This window comes from Papilio machaon, chromosome W, assembly GCF_912999745.1.
Source record: "Papilio machaon chromosome W, ilPapMach1.1, whole genome shotgun sequence".
NCBI classification, from domain to species: Eukaryota; Metazoa; Arthropoda; class Insecta; order Lepidoptera; family Papilionidae; genus Papilio; species Papilio machaon.
The window spans coordinates 9,647,083-9,659,942 of NC_060015.1; the positions used below are offsets into that span (position 1 = coordinate 9,647,083).

Genomic DNA, 12,860 nt, shown 5'->3' on the forward strand with positions numbered 1-12,860 from the left:
GTTTCGGACAATTAAAAAAAATATGTTCTAAGGATCCCTCGCCCATACCACACTCACATAAGGAATGGTCACGAATACGAATTTTGGCCAGGAAGACTGGTGTAGCAACAAAGCCCAGTCGTAATCGGGTTATTACTGATATTGTATATTTGTTAATATTCCCATGTTTAAGATACCATGGTTTGGAGGGAATAAAAGGTTGAATCGACCCAAAGAATTTACCTTTTGATTGACTAGATCTTTGCCAGATATTATTCCAAGTGTTTAGTAAAGACGACTTAGCAGAGATACGCAAGTCTCGGGGGAGGCAAGATCTGTAAGTGTCGCAGCCATATTGAACGGCGGCCTTTGCACATGAGTCCACTGTCTCATTACCACTGATACCCGAGTGGCTGGGGATCCAAGCCAAGACAATTTCAATACCGGAACAGTGGCATTTGTATAGAAGTTGTTTAATTTTAAGTGTGATGCTACAATTGTCACGAGCACGGAAAGGACTTTTTAAAATGTCTCTAAGGCAGCTTAGTGAGTCCGAAAAAATTATAGTTTTGTTTAGTTTGTGCGATTCGACAAAAGAAATGGCTTCTAACAATGCTATTGCTTCTGCCGTAAAAATGGAGGTTGATGGGGGACATTTAAAGCTTAAAACAATTTTGAATTTGGGAAACCAAACAGCTGCCCCTACAGCACTATCAGGAGATGATTTTGAAGCATCAGTAAATATTGTATGCCATTGGGGCCAGTCCCTATCCAAAATACAATTGAATTTATGGTTAGCCGCAAGACTGTCTTTGTCAATTCCAAAATTTAGAATAATTTTGGGATTATGAATAAGGGCGTCAAATTGGGTTTCAAAAACCGGGTTTAAAACACTTTGTTCTATTGGGGAGGAGGGAGCTATATATTTATTAAAGGAGTTAATGAGCAGTGGGGGGTCCTTGTGGGACCAATAGTTGGAGGTTGAAATTGATCGGGAGAGAACCTTTAAGACGCGAAGAAGAGGATGTGATTTAATTTGGACTATTCTACAAAAGAATCTATCAGATAGAAATTGTCTACGTAAATATAAGGGGGGATCTAGACATTCTACTTGAAGGGCATTGACTGGGGAGCATTTCATTGCACCAGTTATCAGTCTTAAGCATCTAGATTGAATCTTATCTAATTTGGCCAGAGCGATTTTATTACAGGGATCGAGAAGAAAACCGCCATAATCGAAGTGACTACGAATGATCGCGTCATATAAAAGCTTTAAAGTGGCCGGATGGGAGCCCCAACGAATCCCGGTAAGCGCTCTCAAGATGTTTACGCCTTTTTCACATTTTTTAATTATATGTTCTAAATGATATCGTCCTGAAAGTTTGCAATCAAGTATGACACCCAAGAATTTTACAGTATCCTTCATACAAATAGGGTTATTATCGACGTGGACAGCTACTGGAGGGGCATTCCGTTTACGAGAGAATAGAACTGCACTACATTTTGAAACAGAAAGAGAGAGATTGTGGGTCAGAAGATAATCATTTAAGTAAGATAGGGCAGTGTTTATGCGGGTTGTGGCTTCGTTTATAGATGATGATACAGAGTATAAAGCAATATCGTCAGCATATTGTAGAATTTTGCAAAATGAATTCACGGAAGAGTCCAAATCGAAAGTATAGATATTATACAACAGAGGGCTCAGGACGGACCCTTGAGGTAGACCCTTCCATACCAACCGCGGAGGGAGGACAGTGTTATAGTGGCGGACAGAGATAGAGCGAGACATTAACAAGTTGCAAATAAAATTGATCAACCTCTCGGGAATACTCAGCTGTAGCATTTTCTGCCTGAGTAAGGGAAGTGACACACTATCATAAGCAGATGAAATGTCTAAAAATGCACCTAACACATGTTCATTACGGCTAAATGCTAGACGAATTTCAGAGGTAAGTATGCTTAAGCTATCCAGACAACCTTTGCCTTTTCTAAAACCGAATTGATTGTTAGGCAGTATATTGCGGTTTTCGAGAAGCCACTCCAATCTGTTTTTAACGAGATTTTCCATAATCTTGGCAAGGATGGTAGAGAGAGCTATGGGCCTGTAGGAGGATGAGTCCTGAGGGTCTTTGCCAGGTTTTAAAATAGGGATTATAATTTGAGTTATCCAAGAGTCGGGAACGATGCCAGTGATAAAAATAGTATTAATAATGTTCAGGAGTACGATTTTGGATGAGTCAGGGGATTTACGCACAAAGGAATAAGGTATGCCATCGATACCTGGAGAGGAATCACGTAAATGATCCAAAGCACACGAGAGCTCCGATAAGGAAAAAGTATCATTCATTCTATCAGAAGAAGGAGGAAGAGGAGTGGGGAAATTGCCAAATTCCGGAACAAAGGGAGGGGCCAAATTATTAAAAAAGATTTCTAACCATGTGCTTGAATCATTAGAAGATATATTAGAATCGGAAGCTGACATACGATAAGCCCTGATTTTTTTCCATACCAGAGATGGAGAGGTGCGGGGGGAGAGAGATTCGCAGAATCTTTGCCATCCCAAGCGCTTTTTCGTAGCCAATAGTCTGCGAGTGCGGGCAGTGACCTTTTTTAAAATCAGAAAGTTCTCCATTGTAAAATTGGATGCATACCTATATTCAGCTTTTTTGCGAAGACGAATACTTTCTGTGCATTCTGAATCCCACCATGGAGGAGAACCAATAGCCTTCCTAGCGGAATTTTTGAGAGGGATAGAGTTGTCGGCCGCCTTCATAAGCATGGAAATGTAGTCGTTATAAACTGAAAGGTGATTAGAGGGGGTAACCTCCGGAAGGGAGGAAATTTCTTTATTAATTATATCAGAAAACATATTCCAATTTGCATGGGACGTGCGATGTTTTCGGAGAGGAGTGAAGGATACATTTGGTATGGAAGATTGAAGAATGGAAATCAGAATGGGGAAATGGTCGCTTCCGAACGTGTTAGGAAGGACAGACCATGCTAGATAGGGGACCAGTGTCGGGGATGCCAAAGAAAGATCTGGTATACTAATATTCTGTAAGGGGGAAGCTCTTCGTGTAGGCGATCCATCATTTAGAACACAAAGGCCAATATCATCCATCAGATCTATCAAGGATGATGAATAAGGATCATTATAGTGGGATCCCCACATAGAGTGATGGCAATTAAAATCTCCTAATATTAAAAATGGTCTGGGGATGGATGTCAGGATGGATTGTAGTTCAGCAATAAGATTTATACTGGGATGAGGGATATAGACTGAAATAATGGAAATATTTAAAACTTTAACTGCTACAATATGTAAGCCTGGGTTATGGGGGGAGATGTTAATCTGGGAAAAAGTAATAGATCTACTGATCAAAAGGGCGCATCCCGCCCTGCCATCATCTCTGTCGTCCCGAAGACATGAGAAGCCCGGAACCCTAAAGTGGGAATTCGGATAAAGCCACGTCTCTGAGACAGCAAAAATAATGGGTTTATATTGGTCTATAAGATGACAAATTTCGTGTTTTTTACTGCGGATACTTCTACAATTCCATTGGAGAATTTGAGGGGGGAATTTGCTGGTTATTTTTAGAAAGGATAGCAAAAAGCTTATCTGCAAGGGCAGAGACATTGGACGGTAGTGGAGAGTCTGACAATTTTGAAAACATATTAATTAAAGAGCAAAGTAGTAATTCGACAAGGTTATCATTAGGAGTAGGGACAGGGGGGGAGTCAGGGCAGGGATCTAGAGCACAGCCATTGGATTGACAGGATTTTGGTGTTTGGATAATAGAGTTGTGTGAGACAAAATCATAAGATTTGCTCAACACAGGTTTAGGTCTGGGGGGGAGAAACACAGTTTTGTTGTAGGATCTAGAGGCAGGGTTTGATGTGGTATTGAGAGGAGAGAAAGCAGAAGTTTGGTGTGAAACTGAAGTGGGAGTTGCAGCAATATCTGCATAAAGGGGCCTAACTTGGGGAAATCTTTTAGATGCCTCTAAATAAGATATATTTTCTTCTGACATAAGCATCTTGATAGACTTCTGTCTAGAGTGCTCAGGGCATTTAGAATCAGTGGCCATATGTCTGCCACCATGGCAAAGAAAACAGGATGAAGAAGAATCTGGAATTGAACAGCTCTCCCCTGAATGGGGCTGAGCGCATCGGAAGCATCGAGGCTTTGACCTACATTGTTTAGCAATATGACCGAACCTGCAGCAGTTGCGGCATTGAATAGTGGGAAGATGATATAATGAAACTGGAAGGGAAGCATTAAAACAAAAAATCTTATCAGGGAGGCGTTGGCCAGTAAATGTTAAAACTACTGTAGTAGAGGGGACCCATGTTACAGAATCCTCTCTCCTTGATTTGAAATTGAGCCTTCTAGCTCTAATTACTTCACCAAAATTGGGAGGGGTACATATTCCAGATAAAAGCTCTTCTAGTGTCCACTCTGTGGGTATATTCCGAACAACGCCTAAGCGGAAGATGTGGAAGCGGGGTATATGACCAACCAAATTGCTATTCTCGAGAACGGGATTTTTCAGGAAAGCATTAGCACTTTGTGGTTTATTAAAAGTAACCGATATTTTATTTCTGCCAGTTTCCTTTATACCACCTTCAGCAATATCAGGTACATTATGTTTATGTAAGAGCTGTGCTACTCTTAAAGTTTTTAAAGAGGAACCAGATGAAGGGTCTGTTTCTTTACGGGAGACAAACACTGTGTACGGGCCCTTGTCACTCTCACTATATTGTATGTCAGCATCATTTTCGAAACCGGGTTTTGTAAAAACAGACTGGATCGAACCAGAAGGGGATGTTGTTTTTTTAGAATCTGCTCTTGTATCTACTGCTGGTCTTTTTAATGCCTGCTTTTGTTGAACTGCCTGATCAGCCCCCTTATCGGGGGCATCCATAGCACTCATCTTTACCTTAAACTTAAATCTAACTACATACACTTACCTTAAAAAAAATACCCACAACCAACACAAACACGACAACACAAATATTACAGTCTCAATAAGAAATAATCAGCAATATAAAAGAAACGAAACAAGTTTATAACCTAACTTCAACCAAGCGTCAACGCTGCCAAAAGTCAAGTCCCTATTACAATTTCCTAAAATTATTAGTTCTTTGCCAGAAAATTTTAGACATTTCATTTCAGCTTGGGATTCAGTTCCCATGGCAGACAGAAAATTATCTGAATTAATATCAAGATTGATGCTAGAAGAGCAACGCAACAATGATTATGAGAAGAAAATGGCGTTATCTACACAATCAAGAAACAGTGAAAGAAAATGTTTTAAATGTCAACAAGTCGGACACTATAAAAAAGACTGTAAGAAAAACATGATCAATCTAAACAGTGCTAAAAATTATAAACAGTGTGAAATATGTAAAAAGTTTAATCATAAAGAAAAAGATTGTTGGTTCAGAAATAAAAATAATTATTACCAAAAAGATGACAATATAAGAAGTAATACAAATGCATTCATTACCTCGGCAATAAACTTTTCATGTGCAAACAATTTTCAAGAGACATACTGGGTGTTGGACAGTGGTGCCTCAGAACATATGTGCAAGAATAAAAATATGTTTGTAAACTATAAAACTTTATCAGTGCCAAAAGAAGTCATAATTGGTGATGGTTCAATCATAAAAGCTCTTGGTCAAGGTGAAATACACTTAAGCGCTTACAATGGAAAACAGTGGATACCTACAATTTTACACAATGTTTTATTTATACCAGAAATAAAAGTTAACCTATTTTCATCATCGGCAGCAATGGATAAAGGTTATAAAATGATGTGTGATCAAAAGAAATGCACTTTTATAAAAGATAATTTAATTAAAGCAATTGCATACAGAAAAGGTAAAATGTTTTTAATGAATTTTAAATATGAATCAGATATCGCAATGGTTGGTAAATCAAATAGTGGACTCGCTGAGTGGCATTCGAAGTTAGGTCACCAAAATATTGAGTATGTGAAGACCATTCAGAAACAAAACAATATTGAATATAAAGAAAATGATTCAGAAATATGCATATCATGTTTACAAGGCAAACAACATAAGCTACCATTTAATAAAAGAGAAACAAGCAAAGGATATAGAGTATACTTACCGAAGAAAAATGATGTAGAATTAAAAAGAGAAATTGTAGTAATTAAAAAGAAGTATCAGACACATGATAATAAAAATAAAGAAAAATATGTACAAAAAGAAGACTTACCTGTAGATGACCCTGAAGAAGAGGAACAGGAGGATGATAATATTAACTCATTCAATGAAGAAGGTCCAATCCAATCTGAAACAGAAGAAGAAAACACAGATTGTGAACTATATGACATACCGGAAACAAATGAAATAAATTTACCTGAAACAGAAAATATCTTACCTGAGGAAGAAGTTAAATCACAAAAAAGAAAAACACAACCACCGAAATGGATGGAAGATTATGAAACAAACCTTTTTTGTCTAGGCGAAGAGCCAATATCATATGAAGACGTGATGGCTGGTCCTGAAAAAGTAAAGTGGGCATAGAAAAGGAAATGACTCAACTGGAAGAAAATAAAACCTGGGAAGAGGTGAAAAATATACCTAAAGAGGAAGATGTAATTAGTAGCAAATGGTTTTTTAAAATAAAAGAAACAAATGGCAACAAATTATACAAGGCCAGGCTAGTGGCAAGTGGTTTCGAACAGAAGAATTGTGACAACAATACATATACACCTGTTGCAAGTTTAACAACTTTCAGAACTATGATAGCAGTTGCAGTACAAAAGAGGTTACCTGTATTCCAGATGGATGTCGTAGGAGCCTTCCTGCATGGTGAAATTAAAGAACAGGTATTTATGAAACTTCATAATGATAAAATAGTAAAACTTAAAAAATCTTTGTATGGTTTAAAGAAATCACCCCGTTATTGGAATGAAAAATTTAATAATTTCATGTTACAAGAAAAATTCATTAGATCCAAAAATGACCCATGTTTATATTTTAGAAAGCAAAATGACAAGTTTATATACTTACTGTTATATGTAGATGATTTAATTTATTTTGGAAATGATGATATACAGATAAAAACATTTAAAAATTCATTATGTAGTAAATTTAATATGAAAGATTTGGGAATAGCAAATGCATATTTAGGTATAAGTATAAAACAAGATATAAAAAATTTTGTAACAGTTATAAACCAAGAAAAATATCTTAAATCATTACTAATTAAATATAATATGTATAAATGTAAAACAATGTCTACACCACTAGAGCAAAACTTTAATTTTGAATTGTTAAAGAGAGATAAACCAGAAAGCAAAGAAATTGAAAATAATTGTAGAAGCATATTAGGTAGTTTGTTATATGCATGTTGTACAAGACCTGATTTATCATTAGCAATAGGATTTCTTAGTAGATATTTAAACTGTGCAAGTATGGCATTGTATAAGTGTTTAAAGAGAGTTATGAGATATATAAGAGGTATTATTTCTTTGTCATTAGTGTATAAGTATAATGATAACAATATAACATTACAAGGTTACAGTGATGCAGACTGGGCTGGGGATATAGCCGACAGAAAATCAACTTCTGGATTTATATACTATATATTTAATTGTCCTATCTCATGGGGTACAAAAAAACAACAATCTGTATCATTGTCGTCTTGTGAAGCAGAATATATTGCATTATGTTTAGCTATAACTGAAGGCTGCTGGCTTAAGCAATTATTAATTGATTTTGGATATAATACTTATATAAATATTTTAGAAGATAACTTAAGTGTAATAAAAATTTCATCATCTAGTGACAGTAATAAAAGATTAAAACATGTAGATATAAAATATCATTATATAATGGAAAAAGTTTGTAATGGTGAAGTTAATGTGACATATGTTAATACAAATGAGAATGTAGCACACATGTTTACAAAGCCATTAGGCAAGCAATGTTTTGAGAAGTTTAGAGATTGTATAGTAAAATAAGTATATATATTTGTTATTCATTTAAAGAAGCCAGTCAGTCAAAGAATATCAAAGTTTTATTAATTAAGTTTCTTAACTGTACTTATTAAGGGGGTGTCATGTAAAAATGTTAAGGGTATAATATAAAAGAAAAAAAATTGAATTGATTGTTGAGGGGGTGTGTTGGATAAAGGCAACACTCAATTCTTTTAAAAAAACAAGTTTGTTGATCTATGGTTCCTCCTTCTTGTGCAAGTGTCAAGATAAGTACACGGTATAAAATATGTAAAAGTTTTCTTAAATTAAAATAAACGTTCTTTTCAAATTATACAAGTGTTTCTATGGCAATCCACTTCCACTGTTCAAGAAAACATACTCTGCGAACAGACTGTCATGTCAAAACAAGTGGTTGTTGCAGGCGGCTGCTGCACTGCTCTGCTCTGCTCTGCTCTGCTCCTCTACACTCCTAAATCATTATGTCTTTCATCGGGAAACACGTGGTAACGAATAAACGAAAATATAGCGCATATATCAACATACAAAACGATACAATGACCTCTATCACTGAAACCGTAACAAATATTTAAACATTGTGAACCTTGAATACTTTTCATCGTTAACTTTTTTTAAAAAGGCTTTATTGATTTCCAAGCTAATACTTAATTACTTACAAGATCGTTTTATAGTTTGGTATAGCCTCCAGAGGGCGGCCTCACAAAACACAACGTAACAACTCTTAATACCTCTACTATGAAACGTTCTATACAAAATTGAACATTGCCGATTCGCTAAATCGTTTGACTTTATTATTATTATTTATTACTAAAAACAAGTGGGCGGCGAGCGGTTTGCCGCTCTCGGGCTCGTCCGACTTCTCACTAAGTCCTTTACATGTCTTACTTTATAACTTGAAAATGCCACTGCTGTGATCCTACGTCGCCTATGTGAGCCGCGCGAGCACCTCGCGGCCGCGGCGCACGCGCACGTGACGTCACACGCACGCGCCGCGCTCGCGCTGCGCTATTGCTCGTAGAGAAAAAATTCCAAAATGAATTCGTTACATCGTAGACTATATTTGTTTAATAAACTTGAAGTATTTATCAATAATCAATAAGTACATTATAATAATTAGTATTTGTTTCATAAGAGACTAGCATTACAAATAAATACCTTCAAGTTAATATATAAGTTAATGTTTATTTCTATTTAAACATTTCGAATATGTTCAAAGTGGACTACTGGCGGCGGCGCGCGGGCTCGGCTCGGCGCCGCCTGACGGTCGATGCGGCTACTTCGCGATATGACTTAATGTATAGGTACTTAGAATTAGGGGAAAAAGGTCGTAAAAACAAAAAAGAAAAAGTTATTGAAATTTATAACAAACACCTTAACTAATAGTTGAATAATTTAGTCTGAAGAGGTGGCGGGGCGCGGGGCGGGGGCGGGGCTACAGCAAGTCCGGTCCCCGCCCCGCGCGCCGCTCGCTCGCTTCCCACAAAAGCAATACAAAACATTACATTCCGTGTGAGATAACACGATGCTATGCGATAATTCCATGTTTTTTTTTATTATTTTCAAAAAACACACGCTCAATCGCTCGTTCTTGCGCTTAAATCTAAAATTAATAATTAGACAATATTTTTATTTGTTCAACAGACGCGCGGCGACGCGCGTATTATAATAAAATATTTTCAAAACAATCGCAATAAACACACTAGTTAACAATAACTTATGCTCCGACACGCCGGAGTCGGTCCGGCGCCTCTAAATCAAATACGAACGTGGTATCTCCGTTATTTAAATATGACTTTATACACAATAGCGTTACGTTTACATTAGAGCGATGGCAGCGATGTGTTGCGCGGGGCGCGGGGCGCGGGGCGCGGGGCGCGGGGCGCGGGGGGCGGCTACACGGCGGTCTCGGTGTGGCTGTGGCTGGAGAGGCGCTCCACGTCAATGTCATGCGGCGCGAGGGCGTCGCGCGGCTCGCAATCGACGCTGGACGCGTGCGAGAAGCGCTTGGCGAGCGCCGTCTGCTTGCGCAGCGCCTCCGCCAGGGCGGCGTCGGCCAGCGAGCCGCGGGAGTCCAGCCCCTGCCGGAACGCGTTCACCACGCGGATCTGCGCACGCGCAAACGTTTTAGTACCGCTCGGCGCTGCAGACGCCGGTCACGGCGCCGCTCGCTGGCTCCCATAGGGGACGTAGCTAATATTGCTCTTTGACTTTAGAATGTTGGCACCAATATGAACTGTATTTACAACAAAGAAACGAGAAGAATAAAGCAGCTACGTCCCCGTGTAGCCCTAGCGACCGACGGAGGCAGCATGACCTCCGCGGTCGCCGGGTAAGTGAATTCCTGCGCAGTGCTCACCGATATATATACATTGTAAATATGTGACAAACTTGCTATATTCAGTGCAAATTATGTTAATTTTGTATGTGGGGACATTTTAGTAACAGGACAATACAGAACAGTTTTTCTTTTCGAATATTACTTGAAATAAATCAAATTTTGTAAAAAATATGGAGATATATATAAATTGCAACATTGATGATGCGCTTGCGGAATTCAACTTGTAGGGAGCCAGTGCGGCGCTGTGGCCGGTGACAGCTCCGTGTAATTCGTTACAACAAATAATTTTATAAAATTAAGGTGTACACAAACGATCCAAGATTCAAACAACATGCGATATAATATTCAAAAATTAAAATATTTTTTAATTTAATTTTATTTGAATCTTGGAAGAGGGCCGATGGCACAACATCGATGGGACAATCCAGAAGGAGCGGTCCCGTGAGGAAGAGTTGTGTACGATGGTAAACATAAATGAAAGCACACTGAGCCATTAATAAAAGAGGCCAGAAAGCGTAGGTTATTCGAAATTCCAGTCACAGTAGACCGCGCGGGCGCCATGCCATGCACTTCGCAATACGCTTCGCTTCTGTTCTGAATACAGACATCTCGGTGGGCGGGGCTAGTGCGTCAGTATCTGTGTAGACCTAGAGTAGTCGGTGTCGGCCCAGACCTGTCGGTGTCGGTCCGGACTCGTCGGTCTGTGATCGTGCTCTGTGACTGCATTCGGACCTTCTAGCGGCTACTATATATGATTATTTTAAACATCAAACTAACCTTAACAGAGTATGCGAGTGACAATGTAACAGCGAGAGGTAATCCTTCAGGCACGGCCACCACCAGCACTGTCACACCGATGATGAGATGCTTCACCAGGTTGTTGATGTAAGTCGCCTTCCAAGGTTTGCCGTCGATGACAAAGGTGCGCACACAGAACTGCACCACCAGGATGATCACCGTCAGCACTGCGATTGTGGAACCCGCGTAACCGATCTGAAATCAAATGGCGTATGTTAACATACAAAATTGTGGTAATCTTGAGTAATTACGAGCTTTCATAAAGTTTGCATTGCACTGTATTTGTATATAGTTTAACATTTTCATATCTATACTGGCTGTCGCACGCGACTCCGTTCGCGCGCAATAAAAAATAAAAGGGGGGGGGGGGGGTATGAAAAATAGATGTTGGCAGATTCTCAGACCTACTCTACGAGCATATTGCTCACAAAATTTCATGAGAATCGGTTAAGCCATTTCAGAGGAGTTCAAGTTCGAACCCCGTGACACGAGAATTTTATATATTAGTGTAAGATATTTGATGCAAAAGTATTTTAAAGAAATAAATTAACAGCGAAATAGTGAATTTAACTCTACTTCTAAATAATCCTCGCAATAGGATAAACTCAAACCGAACGTAAATAAACAAAAATGTCAGACGTTCCGCAATGACGGATGGAAAGAGACTGCCTCGAGCAGCAGCGCATACTTCCTTATAAAACCTTTTTCTTGTGTGGCTACCCTCAACAGTCCTAACATTAGATATACTAATGAAATTGTAGTGTCTGTTTCTTATATTGAGAAAAAATTATACTTTGCACACATGACACATGATGTGTTTGCGTAGGTCAGAGATCCCAAAACAATTTTGGACAAGTGACCCCCCTTTTCCAAAATGAACTGTTACCTCAGACCGCATATGGCCAAATTACCTACTTTTAAGATCAATTATTATTGTTATTATTAATTCTGACTTAGGTCAATAGAAGAAGACAAAGTGAGAATTAGGAATGCTTTAAGTTCATTATCGACCCTTTTGGGAATCCGTAGGTGATACAAAAAATATATTTTTAAAATCTTAGTCTGTCTGTCCGCAAGATCGCGTTTATTCCGGATAATTTCCGGAACGGCTGGACGGCTGGGATGTTTAAAGCATTTGTTGTTTGTTGAAAGTAACTCTTGTAAGTCTGTATGAATAAATGAATTAGAACATAGTTAAAATTTAGTTTTGCGCCGCGACTTCTAAGATATTCAGAGCCGCTGAGATATTTGAAAACGATTATACCTGTATGGCGAGTTTAGTGAGCTTGGCTTGCAGCACCGACTTCTCCTTCTTGTGCGATGTCTCAGCGGGTTTGTCTGTGGGCCACTTGGTTTTGGGAACTTTAGCGCGCAATACGCTCGAGATGATCTTGACTAATAATTCTCTAAAAGTATGGACAACACTAAACTAGATTTTTGCAAGTTTCAACTATTTTTGGATATCATTTCTGTTTTTAGAAATTTAAATTCAAACAAAATTTACATTTCCTACACTATCTTTATCCATAGCATAACACTGGAACAAAATATTAAATTTTTAGTTTTTAAATAACTCAAAAACTACGGGACTGATTTTAATAATCCCTTTACTAACAGAAATATCTTTTATCAGTGAATAAAAAAGCTAAACATTCTATTTTTTCCAAGGGTAGATTACCAATTTTACATTAAGACAGTGTAAATAAAAAATGAGGTCCAATTATTTTGCAACAAAGTATACACAGAGGATATCC

General features: G+C 38.3%; 1 protein-coding gene across 1 annotated transcript; it reads right to left on the reverse strand.

Moving 5' to 3' along the window:
- Positions 1 to 9,858: 9,858 nt before the first annotated feature.
- LOC123723130 (plasma membrane calcium-transporting ATPase 2-like) lies at positions 9,859 to 12,639 on the reverse strand. The gene is made up of 3 exons (XM_045685683.1): positions 12,620 to 12,639; positions 12,371 to 12,485; positions 9,859 to 11,301 (listed from the first exon to the last, which is right to left on the reverse strand). The coding sequence occupies exons 1-3, from the start codon at positions 12,637 to 12,639 to the stop codon at positions 11,044 to 11,046; spliced, it is 393 nt and encodes a 130-aa protein (XP_045541639.1). The 3' UTR covers positions 9,859 to 11,043.
- Positions 12,640 to 12,860: the final 221 nt, after the last annotated feature.